The 15,987-nt window shown below is 46.4% G+C and overlaps 2 protein-coding genes across 2 annotated transcripts; one reads left to right on the plus strand and one right to left on the minus strand.

Annotated features, from left to right (window-relative positions):
• Positions 1–419: 419 nt before the first annotated feature.
• Positions 420–10,992, plus strand: nob1 (NIN1 (RPN12) binding protein 1 homolog). The gene is made up of 10 exons (XM_033620099.2): positions 420–498; positions 970–1,102; positions 4,300–4,433; positions 4,763–4,834; positions 5,510–5,650; positions 6,104–6,289; positions 6,448–6,693; positions 7,123–7,220; positions 9,417–9,561; positions 9,873–10,992. Exons 1-10 carry the CDS (start codon positions 430–432, stop codon positions 10,140–10,142), a joined length of 1,494 nt encoding a protein of 497 aa, XP_033475990.2. The 5' UTR covers positions 420–429; the 3' UTR covers positions 10,143–10,992.
• Positions 10,993–11,094: 102 nt separating this feature from the next.
• cog8 (component of oligomeric golgi complex 8) lies at positions 11,095–14,594 on the minus strand. The gene is made up of 5 exons (XM_033620086.2): positions 14,071–14,594; positions 13,056–13,263; positions 12,083–12,907; positions 11,825–11,993; positions 11,095–11,562 (listed from the first exon to the last, which is right to left on the minus strand). The coding sequence occupies exons 1-5, from the start codon at positions 14,397–14,399 to the stop codon at positions 11,243–11,245; spliced, it is 1,851 nt and encodes a 616-aa protein (XP_033475977.2). The 5' UTR covers positions 14,400–14,594; the 3' UTR covers positions 11,095–11,242.
• Between the last annotated feature and the right edge of the window lie 1,393 nt (positions 14,595–15,987).

A 15,987-nucleotide genomic window follows, 5' to 3' on the forward strand; every position in this document is an offset into this window, starting at 1 on the left:
CAATGACAGGGAATAAATTACGAATTATGGGGAAAAAAACATGGTTATAAACTCCACATGTTGAGAATAATATAAAATGAGTCTGCTGTTATTTTACAGACATGTTGGTGTGGGAGTGTAGAGCAAAGATACATGTCAGAAATAAATAGAACTAAAACAATATTCACAATCAAGAAAAAATAAAACCAAAATAAAATAATTTACTTTATTGATGAAAAGAACGTAAAAACATAAACTCATAAAACTATAAATAAAATACAAATATGATTCTAAACAACAAACATCAATCAAAAACAAATTATTGGCAAATCATTCCGACATTTAAACCACAAAATAAACTATGAAAATAATAAAATATATGTATATCTTTACAGGTGTTTAAAGTCAGGAGTTCATGAACGCATCACATCTCTGTCTCATAGATCCAAGATGGCGCCTTCCCTAGTGGAGCATGTTGTCGCAGACGCAGGAGCGTTTTTAAAGAAAGCTCCTCTACAGGTCAGACTTTATTCATGTGTTCATTAATTCATGTTTGAACCGAAAAGTAATCTTTTTATAAAAGTAACGATCCGTGAGTGAGCGCGTGACTGTCGGTGGTTTCCGTCAGAGACCGGAGAGAAACTAACGGCTGTGACGTTCAGGGCCCTCAGCTGACAAACATATATTAACATAATTTATACATTCTATGAGTTTATGTGCAGTTTATACACGATACAGTTGTATTTTTTATTACACAAAAAACCCCAAAGTTTCACTTCGCACATTAAACATCTCTGGACTGAACTCAGTAACATTAAGGTTAATAAATATTTACAAATGATTGCATTTTGTTTTAAATTACGTTTAACGCAGCGTCCAGACTTTTCTGGAATCAGGGTTGTCGTATCTGTTCACCTGTGAAGGTTCGCTCCTGATGATGAAAGTGATTTGGGATTATTTTACAGTTAGTTGTTGTGATTTGTGTTTCAGGAGATCGGCAGGAACATCTACACACTGAGAGATGTGGTGGACGAGATCAGAGACAAACCAACCAGGAGGAGTCTGGCCTTCCTGCCGTACCAGCTCAACTTCAAAGAACCGCATCCTGAACACATCAGACTGGGTAAACTGACCCCGAACGCATCACACTGGGTGAACTGACCCTGAACACATCAGACTGGGTGAACTGACCCTGAACACATCAGACTGGGTAAATTGACCCTGAACACATCAGACTGGGTGAACTGACCCTGAACACATCAGACTGGGTAAACTGACCCTGAACACATCAGACTGGGTGAACTGACCCTGAACACATCAGACTGGGTAAATTGACCCTGAACACATCACCCTGGGTAAACTAAACTGACCCTGAACACATCACGCTGGGTAAACTGACCCTGAACACATCAGACTGGGTAAACTGACCCTGAATGCATCACACTGGGTGAACTGACCCTGAACACATCAGACTGGGTAAACTGACCCTGAACACATCACACTGGGTAAACTAAACTGACCCTGAACACATCACACTGGGTAAACTGACCCTGAACGCATCACACTGGGTGAACTGACCCTGAACACATCAGACTGGGTAAACTGACCCTGAACACATCACACTGGGTAAACAGACCCTGAACGCATCACACTGGGTAAATTGACCCTGAACACATCAGACTGGGTAAACTGACCCTGAACGCATCACACTGGGTGAACTGACCCTGAACACATCACACTGGGTAAACTGACCCTGAACGCATCACACTGGGTGAACTGACCCTGAACACATCACACTGGGTAAACTGACCCTGAACGCATCACACTGGGTAAATTGACCCTGAACACATCACACTGGGTAAACTGACCCTGAACGCATCACACTGGGTGAACTGACCCTGAACACATCAGACTGGGTAAATTGACCCTGAACACATCAGACTGGGTAAACTGACCCTGAACACATCAGACTGGGTAAACTGACCCTGAACACATCACGCTGGGTAAACTGACCCTGAACACATCAGACTGGGTAAATTGACCCTGAACACATCACGCTGGGTAAACTGACCCTGAACACATCACCCTGGGTAAACTAAACTGACCCTGAACACATCACGCTGGGTAAACAGACCCTGAACGCATCACCCTGGGTAAACTAAACTGACCCTGAACACATCACGCTGGGTAAACTGATCCTGAACACATCAGACTGGGTAAACTGACCCTGAACGCATCAGACTGGGTAAACTGACCCTGAACACATCAGACTGGGTAAATTGACCCTGAACACATCACACTGGGTAAACTGACCCTGAACGCATCACACTGGGTAAATTGACCCTGAACACATCAGACTGGGTAAATTGACCCTGAACACATCACACTGGGTAAATTGACCCTGAACACATCAGACTGGGTAAATTGACCCTGAACACATCACACTGGGTAAACTAAACTGACCCTGAACACATCACACTGGGTAAACTGACCCTGAACGCATTACACAGGGTAAACTAAACTGACCCTGAACACATCACACTGGGTAAACTGACCCTGAACGCATCACACTGGGTGAACTGACCCTGAACACATCAGACTGGGTAAACTGACCCTGAACACATCACACTGGGTAAACAGACCCTGAACGCATCACACTGGGTGAACTGACCCTGAACACATCAGACTGGGTAAATTGACCCTGAACACATCACACTGGGTAAACTGACCCTGAACGCATCACACTGGGTAAATTGACCCTGAACACATCAGACTGGGTAAATTGACCCTGACACATCACCCTGGGTAAACTGACCCTGAACACATCAGACTGGGTAAACTGACCCTGAACGCATCAGACTGGGTAAACTGACCCTGAACGCATCACACTGGGTAAATTGACCCTGAACACATCAGACTGGGTAAATTGACCCTGAACACATCAGACTGGGTAAACTGACCCTGAACGCATCACACTGGGTAAATTGACCCTGAACACATCAGACTGGGTAAACTGACCCTGAACGCATCACACTGGGTAAATTGACCCTGAACACATCAGACTGGGTAAATTGACCCTGAACACATCAGACTGGGTAAACTGACCCTGAATGCATCACACTGGGTAAATTGACCCTGAACACATCAGACTGGGTAAACTGACCCTGAACACATCAGACTGGGTAAACTGACCCTGAACACATCAGACTGGGTAAACTGACCCTGAACACATCACACTGGGTAAACTGACCCTGAACGCATCACACTGGGTGAACTGACCCTGAACACATCAGACTGGGTAAACTGACCCTGAACACATCACACTGGGTAAACAGACCCTGAACGCATCACACTGGGTGAACTGACCCTGAACACATCAGACTGGGTAAATTGACCCTGAACACATCACACTGGGTAAACTGACCCTGAACGCATCACACTGGGTAAATTGACCCTGAACACATCAGACTGGGTAAATTGACCCTGACACATCACCCTGGGTAAACTGACCCTGAACACATCAGACTGGGTAAACTGACCCTGAACGCATCAGACTGGGTAAACTGACCCTGAACACATCAGACTGGGTAAATTGACCCTGAACACATCACACTGGGTAAACTGACCCTGAACGCATCACACTGGGTAAATTGACCCTGAACACATCAGACTGGGTAAATTGACCCTGAACACATCAGACTGGGTAAACTGACCCTGAACGCATCACACTGGGTAAATTGACCCTGAACACATCAGACTGGGTAAACTGACCCTGAACGCATCACACTGGGTAAATTGACCCTGAACACATCAGACTGGGTAAATTGACCCTGAACACATCAGACTGGGTAAACTGACCCTGAACGCATCACACTGGGTAAATTGACCCTGAACACATCAGACTGGGTAAACTGACCCTGAACACATCAGACTGGGTAAACTGACCCTGAACGCATCAGACTGGGTAAACTGACCCTGAACACATCAGACTGGGTAAATTGACCCTGAACACATCACACTGGGTAAACTGACCCTGAACGCATCACACTGGGTAAATTGACCCTGAACACATCAGACTGGGTAAATTGACCCTGAACACATCACACTGGGTAAATTGACCCTGAACACATCAGACTGGGTAAATTGACCCTGAACACATCACCCTGGGTAAACTGACCCTGACACATCACACTGGGTAAACTGACCCTGAACACATCAGACTGGGTAAACTGACCCTGAACACATCACCCTGGGTGTGTGTTCTGATGCTACATGTGTTGGGCTCCTGCTAACAGTGTCTCGTTGTGTTTCCTGTTTCAGTGACGGAGTTCTCCAAGAAGACCGGAGACTACCCGAGTCTGTCGGCCACCGACATCAAAGTCTTGGCTCTGACGTATCAGCTGGAGCTGGAACACGTCGGCTCCAAACACCTGAAGAAAGAGCCGGAGATCAAGGTACCTGAGACGCTACTGTCACTGAGGAGCTGAGAACATGAGACATGAGACGTGTGGAACGATGAGGAGGCTGTAACCTTCCTCACATTAACACATCAGACACTCCCATCATGTCCTCCATGCTCTGAATAACCTGCTGCTTCTTTCTCTGTGGTGGATTAATGGCATCTGACTGCAGAGTGAAGGTGGAAGTGGATTTATGCTAAGCTATGCTAAGCTATGCTAACACAGTCCCATGTTATTGATTGACCTGATTTCTCCCGACTGTCTGTGAATGCAGCGTGATTCAGTTGGTTGACTCAGTAACATTTGAACGTTTTGTGTTTCAGGTGAACGTTCAGAGCACACAGCGCCACCCAGAGACTCCTGTTAATGTTGCAGGATTCCACTTCCCCTCCAAGGTAAGACACGGGTCACAGATCTGTTTAAAGCACACACACACCAAACCGACGTCGGGGAACTAGCGGCGACGAGCCCCCTGCTACGTCACCTCTTGCGCATGAACACACCAAGCCAACGGCCAACGCATATGTTTTGCTCCTGCTGAGAGGAAATAAGTCTCCACAGCAGCAGACGGCGGTCGTCTGTATGCATCATTGAAAAATGGAAACAGGAAGAGCGTCTTGATGCTAGTTAGCCAGTTAGCACATGAACAACACAGTCAGAGCATATTTACCGTGCGCCAGTGAACAATAACACAAAACATCAGGAAACGTTTCTGCTGAAGAGAAAAATAATCTGACCTGATGGAACAAGTTGGTTTGGTCTCCCTCCATCTGGACTTTAGCTCCTCCTTTACTCACTGACGCTGCTCTGCTCCTCACCTGAGCTCAGCTCACAGTCAGAGGGAGGTCTAATGGGCTCCACTGTGCAAAAGCCAATGAGGGCCAACAGTGGGGGCACCACACCAGCGAGGGTGGCAGACGCTCACAGACGGCCCAACTTTGACCGGCGGCTGACTGTCAGCTTGGTGTTTCAGGGCTTTAAATGATCATCTGTACGTTGTTTCTCTCAGGAGAGTAAAGTCTAGAATGTGTCTGCATGTGTAATAAACCCTGAAACATTCGTCCCCTCAGAAACGTGTGGACAGTGTGGACAGTGTGGACATCCCACAGACTCAGAGAGAGACAGAGACGTCAAACAGTGACGAGTTCAACAGCTTCCTGTTCTGGAGAGAGCCGCTGCCGTCCATCGACAGCGACCTGCTGGATTTACTGGTGAGTCGGACCGACTGTTAAACTCTATGCATCAAACTACGAGCTCACCACCAGAGAGGAGCTCCGTGTTTGTCCTCCGTCACTGCAGCTTACTCAGGCTGAGCGTGAGGAGTCCTCAGAGACAGACTGTCCAGGTCCACCTGGACTTCAGGAACTCATTTATCAGCTGTGAGAGTGCCTGAGAGTGAGTGTGTGTGTGTGTGTGTGTGTGTGTGTGTGTAAAGTCAGAGTCAGTCCAGACTTAGTTTACTAGCGACACCTGTCTACATGTGTCCAAAGATATTTTTCCCTCCTTTTAAAAATGTTTTCATCCACAAGACCTGGTTTTATAAAACATCTCTCGTCCAGGCTCGACTGACAGGAGACAGAAACAAACACTGACACAGTTAACTCAGAGCGCCACGCTGTCAGCTCACTGCTGCTCATGTCATTGTGTCGTTGGTGTTCCTCCAGGACCCTGTCGAGGCTCTGAATTCAGCAAACACACAGAAACAGACGGACACACAGAAACAGACGGACACACAGAAACAGACGGACACACAGAAGTCTGCTGTGACGGCCGACAGTGACGAGTTCAACAACTTCCACTTCTGGAGAGAGCCGCTGCCGCCCATCGACGACAGCCTGCTGGATTTACTGGTGAGATTCCGAAACATCAGCTGGACGCAAACGCGACTCCGACAGTGGAGTCAGCGTTAAATGTTTTCATAACTCCGGGCGGAGACACGTCGGCTCTTCTGGACTCTGGTAGTTGTTGATTGGTTGTCATGGTGACCTTTGATGTTGTTTGTGTTCAGAAAGTGGACGACGTCTCCACAACAGAGAGCAGGTTGGACACATCACCGCAGATGCAGGAGTCAGAGGACCAATCAGACGACGCGGACAAAGAGAACGAGCCTGAAGACGAAGATGAGGAGGATGATGATGATGGAGGAGGATGGATCACTCCCAGTAACATCAAACAGGTGAAGATGGACTCAGCTGATGGGACGGCTCCTGCTGACGTCAAAGTCGGATGTCTGACCACTGACTTCGCCATGCAGGTAACTTTCAGTGAGGTCACCGGGAGGCGGCGAGACGGAAAGACGTCTGACGCTTAATTCATCTCTTTTAATTTGTACTCTGATTTTTCAAATTCAGATTTGTCTCAGTTAATGTGACAGTTACTCTCTGGATTCAAAGTTAAGTTGATAAACTGATAAACTGGACGTTGTGTTGTGTCTGTGAGCAGCGTCCTGTCGGAGCTGACAGGTTAAATTATGATGTGTATTAATGAGCAGGTTACAGATGAATGTTTGACCAGTTCCTCAAAGCTCAACACGACGGCTTCAGATATCTTGTTTCATTTGTCCAAACCCAAAAACATCCAGTTTGTCTCACAGCAGACAAAGAAGAGAGTTAACGTCTCCATCAACAGATTCTCTCTTCATCAGTGACTTGATCATTTCAGCTCTGATCTCTTGTGTTTGCAGAACGTTCTCATTCAGATCGGACTTCATGTTCTGTCTGTTAACGGGATGCTGATCAAACAGGCGAGGAACTACATCCTGAGGTGTCACGCCTGCTTCAAGTGAGTACGACACGTTTCACCGTCACAGGTTTAGTCATCGATACCAACACCAGTAACATTCTACAATTCTTGATCCGGAATCAAAGTGAAAAATAAATAAATAAATCCCATTAAATTAAACACATTCCTTTATTAAGAATATTAAAATTAAATTTAAATTTGATTACTCAGCCTGATGAGCCGCCTCAAACACAGTGTCTATATATTAAAGGGAAATTTCGGTTTATTTCAACCTGTCTCCTATCGTCCTAAATTTGTTTCAAGTGACTAGTGACATAAAAATAATAGTTAGCATGTTAGCCGTTAGCCTAGATACAGCCGGGGCGCATAGTAGCGTCAGACCTGTTAAAACGTAAGTGAACGGGCAACCTTCAAGTGCAAAGTTAGTCCACTAAACAAGCTTTTTTTCCACAAAGACTGCCTCATATCGTTAGGATAAATGTCAGAGAACATATAGAAAACGACATGTAAACGTGTTGTCTTACCTTACCGGTGTGCTGCCATGTTTGTTTATCCATCTAGCTCTGCTTTCCAAAGCGCGGCCGAAATATATCTGGCGAGCTCTAGATAAAGCCCAGCTGGATACTACTCCAGGTGGAGGTGTCTCGTCCTCGGTCACATCCAGACCTTGAAAATAAGGCTGCAACTGGTCCCATTCCTTGCAACAGAGGCATTCCTCTTCTGTGGGCACTGGGGCACAGCATTCACAGGTACACCACCAATCTCCAGAGCTACGCAGCCTTGCAGCAGCCATTCCTCCTCTCTCGTCCTCTACCTGTTGTGCCTCTCTCTCTCTCCTCCTCCGTTCTTCAGTTTCACAAAGCTCTTCGTCAGTGTATTCTGGCTCAAATAAATAAGGGCGGCCATCAAACTCTGCAAAATCAAATTCCTCCTCCACAAAGTCGAAGTCTGGCAAAAAGTCAGCCATTATTCTATAAATCTTTCATAAAATAAATGAATGAACTTTTCAGGCTACTGTCCGGTTCTGACTTCCAGCTGTTGCTGCTTGTTCTCGCGATATTTCGGCCGCGCTTTGGAAAGCAGAGCTAGATGGTAAACAAACATGGCAGCACACCGGTAAGGTAAGACAACACATTTACATGTCGTTTTCTATATGTTCTCTGACATTTATCCTAACGATATGAGGCGGTCTTTGTGGAAAAAAAGCTTGTTTAGTGGACTAACTTTGCACTTGAAGGTTGCCCGTTCACTTACGTTTTAACAGGTCTGATGCTACTATGCGCCCCGGCTGTATCTAGGCTAATGGCTAACATGCTAACTATTATTTTTATGTCACTAGTCACTAAACAAATTTAGGACGACAGGAGACAGGTTGAAATAAACCGAAATTTCCCTTTAATATACAGCCTGCAGAGTATGAACATATTTCTCCTCCATTGTTGTACATGTCAGATGTGACACTTGGTCTTTGTGGTCGGCTGTTTGTCCCGCCCCTCCTCCACTGTGATTTGACGGCAGTGTCAAATGTGACACTCAGTACGTTTCCATGATAACAGTGAAGTGGAGCTCCAGTCCCAGCTGGACGAGGACATCTAACTGGCCTACTGTCCTTGTCCCAGTATACAAGCACGGGAGGGGAATCCATTTATTGAGCCAAGTATGTGCGACTCCTCTACGATAGGTGGAGATATGCCCCCTTTCAGCTTGTTAGTATTGGACCTTTTTCCTGTTGACCTATTACGTCACAGACCAAACAATGGACAAACAAGTTAGCTACGGTTAGCTAGCAGCTAACTGCTACCATGGTGGACAACTTTACAGCTCTGTACATTTGGTGCGTCCAAAAAGTCACGGCTCTGGATGTAGATTTCTCCATGTTGTTACCGGCTTCTTCTTCTCTTACACATTTAATGCTATTGGACTTCAGGGTCAAAGCCCGGGGCGGAAACTGTGGAGCATGCTCAGAGCGCCTCGGCCAGTTTGGGTCTGACTGACTGTATACATGCAGGAGTCACATGATCTGGGTGTGTTAGTCCCACTGTGACAAGTTCACTGCAGGAACATTTCACTCACACTGACATGTTTACAGGGATTTTATATGCATCCATTTTCTCTGATGTCATGGAAACAGACGGAGTGACGAGTGCAGGACTGAGATCAGTTCAACAGAGCTGTGAGGATCAAGTGTGTCTCTGGTCAGATGTTGATTTAAAGCTGAGCGTGTTTAAATTTCAGGACAACGAGCAACATGAACAAAGTGTTCTGTCCTCACTGTGGGAACCAGACACTGAAGAAAGTGGCCGTGACCATCAATCAGGACGGCAGCAAGCAGATGCACTTCTCCAAAAACCCCAAAGTGCTGAACCCCAAAGGGCTGAGGGTGAGACACACACACACACATCAAACTATACACACAGGACACACACACACACACACACACACATCAAACTATACACACAGGACACACACACACACACACACACATCAAACTATACACACAGGACACACACACACACACATCAAACTATACACACAGGACACACACACACACACACATCAAACTATACACACAGGACACACACACACACACACACATCAAAAAACACACCCTATGTGTCCTGATAGTCTGAACTTAGCAGCTGTATTGTGTCGTGTCTGATGTGTGGTGTGGTGTCATGTTGTGTGTTGCAGCACTCTCTGCCGCTGCCTCAAGGAGGGAAACACAGTTCCAACCCTCAGCTGGTGGAGGACCAGCATTTCCCTCAGCAGAGACTCTCCCGTAAAGCTCGTCAGAAGACGGACGTCTTCAACCCCGACTACGTGGCCGGAGCGTCGCCTTTCTGCCAGAACGACGTCTACAGTCGAGCAGCCAACCTGCAGATCAGAGACAGCCAGTGTGGCGGCGGCAGGAGGCGAGCCAACCCCAACGCCACACGCAGCAAGTTCATCAAGAAGAAGTGAAGAGCTGAAGGACGTGTGGACTCATGACATCATCATCATCACAGGTGTTTGATGTTAAACTAAAGGAACATACAGGAGCTTCAGTGTATCTGAGTCCCACATGATGAAGGTACAGAACACAGAAACTGTGGAATGGTCCTTTAAATACAAAACCAGCAGATTCTCTCTTTAATAAGTTATCATGTTATCAAATCCCCTCTGAGTGTGTTTCAATATTATCTTTATATTCTGCCCAATAAATGTTCAAACTTCAGCTGCTCATGTTCAGTGACGTCATTATTTCAATATAAAGACACATTTATGATTCTCAGATAATCCCTTAAACCTGTTAAGGAACTGTCTTTGTGCTAAGCTAGGCTAACAATTTCCCTCTGCTTCCAGTCTTTATGCTAAGCTAGGCTAACAGGCTCCCTCTGCTTCCAGTCTTTATGCTAAGCTAGGCTAACAGTTCCCTTCTGCTTCCAGTCTTTAGTCTCTGGCGCGGCACGGCGAGTCTTAACTGACGATAGAAACAAAAATCATTTCTACCGTTTTACTGTACAGTATATCATTTTATTTTTCATGTCGATGATGAGGTGAACAGTAGAAATACAGAGAACAGACCACAGCTGCCATTCAAAGAGATTAATTTAATTATCGATCTGTCAGTTTTCTTGATTAATCATTTGGTTCTTAAATTGCCAGAAGTGCCGAGTCTGAGGTGACGTTCCTGAATCTCTCCTTCTGTCTGACCCAAAGTGTTTCAGGTATAATGTGAGGACAAGTAGAGCAGCAACTTCTCACATCTGAGAACCATCAAAGATTTTGTTTATTAGCTTAAAAATCATTCAATAAATCGACTATTAAGCAGAGACACTGTCATGTTTTTAATGTTGTCTGTTTTCACTCTGAGCGCTTGCTGATGTTTGATCAGACAATAGTCACCGTCATCTTTCAGTAAGAGTCGGGACAGTTAGAGAAACGACTGTTTATTAAATTATCATTAAAGTGTCCACAGAGACAAGATGTCCGTCACCAGTTCCCAGAGTCCATAGTGATTCATCATTCAGACCAACAGCCCACAGAGAAGTCCTCACACATTATTTCAGTCCTTCTGTCCGTCACTCCAGAGAAAAGTCTTCATCCTGTATCGTCTCCTCATCTCGCTCTTCAGGGTCTCTGAGACCAGAGGGGGGCGGCGTCAGGGCGGGACTTCCTGCCTCCTCTGTGAGGTCCTGACCTGTTGCTGGTTCTTTGAGCTGCGTCTCAAACGTCAGGCTGCTCAGTTCAGAGGCGATGTCAAGCTCTGGCGCCGCTGAGGCTGGCGGTGGCGGTGCTAATATCTCTCTCTGTGGGAGCACGAACTCCAGAGGCTCCAGGATGGCGGCGAGGTCGATGCAGCCCAGATTGCCGTATTTGTGCAGCTGAGTCGGAGGAACTCCTGCAGAGAAACAAAGAATGGCTTCAGACATCTGTTTACACTCTGAGAAGGGCGCCACCTTCAGACTGAAGTGTTTATCTCACGGTATCAAAGTGTTGGACAAAAACATAGTGACCATGATTAAGCTTTTAATGCTCTACTGATGTTTATCAGAGAGGAAAACAGTTTCTTCACAAATTCAAGGTAACGCCCGGTGAGTAACAGATAAACACGCGGTCCCTTTAAACAAACAAACAGGAGGAACAGGATGTTTGTTTCTCACCGAGGATGAGCGCGAGCTGAGCCGGAGGAAACAGGACCTGCAGGCAGCGGTTGAGGAACGGCAGCAGGTCTTCAGCGTACGAACTGCAGAACTGAACAAAAAGCTCCTTCTCTCTGCTGCTGAACGCCGACTCCTCGGCACGGTGAAACACCAAAATCTGACGGGTCACCTGACAGGAAACAAGACCGACAACACTCAACACGCCAGAGCCTGGTCACATGACAGGAACTTGTGTATTTTGTTAGAACAGCTGCTCACCATCTTGAGGGCGTCCTCGAGGCTCGTGGTGACGTCCTGAGCGAGTCCGATGGGGCAGCAGAGCCGCAGGTCGTTGAAGGCAGTCAGGATGTTGTTGAGGAAGCAGGCCAGCGGCTGGAAGTCCAGCAGGGACATGGGGGGCTGCAGGGTGCCGGGCTGGGTGCTGGGGGCCACGGGGGGGATGGTCCCTCCGAGCACCGAGGGCAGGGCGATGAGCGTATACAGGTTCATGTCCTCCTGGAACTTGTCCACTGCCTCCTGCACGGCCCTGCGGAACGTCTCCGCCGCTACGCGCTGGAACATGGGCGCCAGCTGGCCGCGGAAGTCCGCCCCCACCCTGCTGAAGGACAGACCGAAGTACATGCACTGACCCAGCAGGGAGTCCAGGCGGCCCCCCACGCCCCGCTGCAGGTCCCTCTCTAGCGTCTCCAGGAACTCGGCCACCTTCTGCACCACCCAGCCGTGGAAGATGGCAGACTCGTTCACCGCCACCTGGCCGCCTGCGGGAGGCACCAGCGGGTCCTCATCAGAGAAGATGGCTCTGTACTGGGTGATGATGTCGAACAGGTGGACTCTGCAGGCCTCGATGGTTTTGGTGATGTGGAAGTAGGGGTCATCCTCAGAGATAGCGGCGAGGATGGAGTGCAGCCAGGTGCCTCGAGCCTGCAGGAACTTCACCCGAAGCTCCGCCTCCGTGAACACGTCCATCCTGCGCAGGTAGCCAATCACACGCAGGCAGACGGGAAGCTGCGAATTGCTGCGCAGCTGCTGGAGCAGCTGGTTGAGCATCAGCTGAGTCGACTGACGCACTTCACGCACGATTCCCTGAAAATACGAGAACACGTATCAGAGAGTTAATCAGCAGCTGTTGTGATCGTCAATGAATCATTTTGGTCACGTCTCAAACAAAAACAGTTCCAATAAATCCCGCCGTCAGGAAGAAGCTTCTCATGTCATGTTGACCTGGACTCACCTGGATGACGGGAAGCGAAGAGTGCTTCTTCTCCAGCCTTTTAACGTACGCCGCCAGCTCCAGAGCCTCCTCGTAGTATCCGTTGCGGACGCAGGTGTCCATGAGCTGCGGGATCTCCAGGATCTCCAGGATCTCAGTGTGACGGTTCAACGTGAGGCTGTTCATCCGTCGACTGGCTCCGATGTCCTCCGCCTCCTTCATGAAGCCCCTAAACACAAACAGACACACACCTACAGGATGTGTTCACGCCAAGAACACCAGTATTACGACCAATTCTGAGACCTGGATAAAACGGAGCCCGACGAGTCCAGAGCTTGTAGAATAAAATAGAATAGAAAGCCTTTATTATCATTGCACAGGAACAAAAGGATGCTACATATACAACAAAATGGCGGGGGCTACTTCTAAGGTGCAGACAAGTACAGATATTTAGCGTGTGAGGATGTACTGATGACATTTCTTAACTTCCTGTTTCTGAGTCTTTTAATGTTGATTATCAGCCAGTTGTATTCATCGTTCCCTCATCCTCAGTGAGCCTCTGGGATCTGATGAAAACATGAATGTCTCTATTTAGAGTCAGTGTTTGGTTTGTCCATTCTGGGCTACTGTAGAAATATGGTGATCTCCCGAGACGCGGACCCGCTCCATAGTATGTAGATATAAATGTCTCACTCTGAGGTGACAAAAACACAATGAGGCTCATTTTCAGCTGATTATAAAGAAAACGCAACCATTATATTATATTTCATCTCTGACTATATATCCGTCTAAATCCTCCACACTGGAGCTTCAGAGGTTTTTGTAACTGATGATAGTAATGATTATATTTGTGTAATATCGAGACTATTATCATACCATGAAATTCTCATCCTGCTGGGTAGTTAGATCTAATCTAATCTTAATAAAAGTAAACCTGATCCTGGTACTTGATGACGTGTATTCTGATACTGGTTCCTGCGGGTCTGGGGTCCCGGGGATGTTACCGGTCCATGACCCGGCTCTCAGCCTCACTCACCTGCATCTCTCGCCGAAGCCGGGCAGCTTGTCCAGCAGCCGGGACACGCTGCTCTCCACCCGGCCGAAGTCCCGGTAGATGTGCTCGGTGCAGTCGGCGGTTCGGATGAAGGTCTGGTAGTTGGAGAAGGCCAGCTCCCGGGTCTGCTGCAGGATCTGAGCCCGCTCCTCCGCCAGCCGCTCCGGCTCCCGGCTCAGCTTCTCCACCCCGAAGGAGCTGAGCTCGGACAGGTAGGCCGCGAAGTCCGGGTTGTCCCTCCAGCTGTCCGGGAAGCTGTCCTTAAAGATCGACGCCAGAATGCTCTCATCCTCCACGTCTACCGCCGCCATGTTGGACCGAGAGACGCTGTAAATACAACGACCGCTGCTGCTGGAGGGCTGTCACCGAAACACACTCATCAACACCCGGTAACCGTGACACACTTTACACATAAACTGCCTCAGAAGATAAAATAATGTTGTTCTCTACCAGGATACAAACTGAGAGGCCACTGTTGACAACCACTTCCTGGTTCCGCCAACTTCTTCTTCTTCTGTCGTTTAACCAGCAGCAGCAGTATCACCGCCACCTGCTGGCTCAACTTTGTAGCTGTCACATTCTTTTTTAGAAAAATGATTCGTTTCTATTGTTTTTATTTTCTATTTGTTGATTTTTTTAATTGTACTTTTAACTTTGTATTAACAGTTTTGACACAGTACAGTCAGTTTGTGTATAAACTTTTAAATAACAACCAAAAAGTACAAATGAAAATAATGAGACAAGTCAGCGCAAACGTCAGTAACAGTGATGTAAACGTACAAAACCAGACAGACAAAAATAAATAAAATAGACACGTATTCAGTACGAACACACACGCATGGGTTTACCTAATTAGTTGTAACAAATAAATAAATAAATGCATAAATTAATAGTTTTATGTTTTATATTGTTTCAAGAGATGCATCTAGATCTAATCTTTTAAAGCAGCATTTGTCACATTCTCTATTTCTCTACTCCACATCTCTGCTTCCTCCAGTACAGCACTTATAATACCATAATAGTAAAACAACAACTATCTTATCTTAAAGCAGTTTATCAGCTTCTTCTGTCTGTGAAATTAAAGGCAACTAGTAATATTAGTAATATTAGTAATATGAACAACTCTCCCAAATCCAAAAACTAGATTAGTGATGTCACAGAGAGCAAAGTCTGGAGCTGCTCCATAGACACTGAATGTTCTGAGTATGTGGCAACATTTCCTGTTTCAGAGCTGAGAACGCTGCAACAGAATAAAGATCATTTATTAAAAAAAGAAAACAAACAAAATTAGTCTCACATTCAGTGTCTATGGAGCAGCTCCAGATTTTGAACCCTATGACATCACAAGATTATACTTGGGAAGTTTCATATACACAAATCAAAATGGTCTGGCTCTAAACCCTGCTTTCGTCGCTTCATTGTTGAACTCCAGCAGTACGGCACCACGCTTGAACGTGTTAACAACAACAAAGCTGCAAAGACTCTCAACCTGTTAAAAACTGTGCATTTAATTTGAGTTTTGAAAGGTCTGGCAATGAACTCTAGCAGCCCTGGTCTGTTCAGTGTTCAATGATTTTTTGCCATGTGTTTGTTAAACCTCATATTTGCAAATAAAACATTGTGGGGGAGAAAAAAAAAAGACATCACAAGATTGAAACTTCTGTGTTTTCCGGTCCTCTAATGTTGTTAAAACTTTCCTGGGCCATGGAGATAACATTTGAACTCTTCATTCAGGTGCTGTTCCCCTTCAGTGTGGAAATACAACCTAAAGTATGTTAATTGTTAATTTAGGCTAATTAGTGGTTTTAAAACGCTGAAAAAAACTGCAGGTTGTTCAGTTTTTATTGTATTGACTGATTATTAGCGGTAGTGATAAATAATCACTCACTATATATGTGA

Source organism: Epinephelus lanceolatus, chromosome 2 (genome assembly GCF_041903045.1).
Source record: "Epinephelus lanceolatus isolate andai-2023 chromosome 2, ASM4190304v1, whole genome shotgun sequence".
NCBI classification, from domain to species: domain Eukaryota; kingdom Metazoa; phylum Chordata; class Actinopteri; order Perciformes; family Serranidae; genus Epinephelus; species Epinephelus lanceolatus.

What these genes read in the sequence shown, in the direction of transcription:
- nob1 (XM_033620099.2), top strand. Translation starts at nt 430, where the DNA reads ATGGCGCCTTCCCTAGTGGAGCATGTTGTCGCAGACGCAGGAGCGTTT. An exon ending in TCCTGAACACATCAGACTGG is followed by an intron (nt 1,103 to 4,299) that starts GTAAACTGACCC and finishes TTCCTGTTTCAG; the next exon opens with TGACGGAGTTCTCCAAGAAG. An exon ending in CCACTGACTTCGCCATGCAG is followed by an intron (nt 6,694 to 7,122) that starts GTAACTTTCAGT and finishes TTGTGTTTGCAG; the next exon opens with AACGTTCTCATTCAGATCGG.
- cog8 (XM_033620086.2), bottom strand. Translation starts at nt 14,399, where the DNA reads ATGGCGGCGGTAGACGTGGAGGATGAGAGCATTCTGGCGTCGATCTTT. An exon ending in GGCTTCGGCGAGAGATGCAG is followed by an intron (nt 13,264 to 14,070) that starts GTGAGTGAGGCT and finishes GTTTGTGTTTAG; the next exon opens with GGGCTTCATGAAGGAGGCGG. An exon ending in CTTCGCTTCCCGTCATCCAG is followed by an intron (nt 12,908 to 13,055) that starts GTGAGTCCAGGT and finishes TCGTATTTTCAG; the next exon opens with GGAATCGTGCGTGAAGTGCG.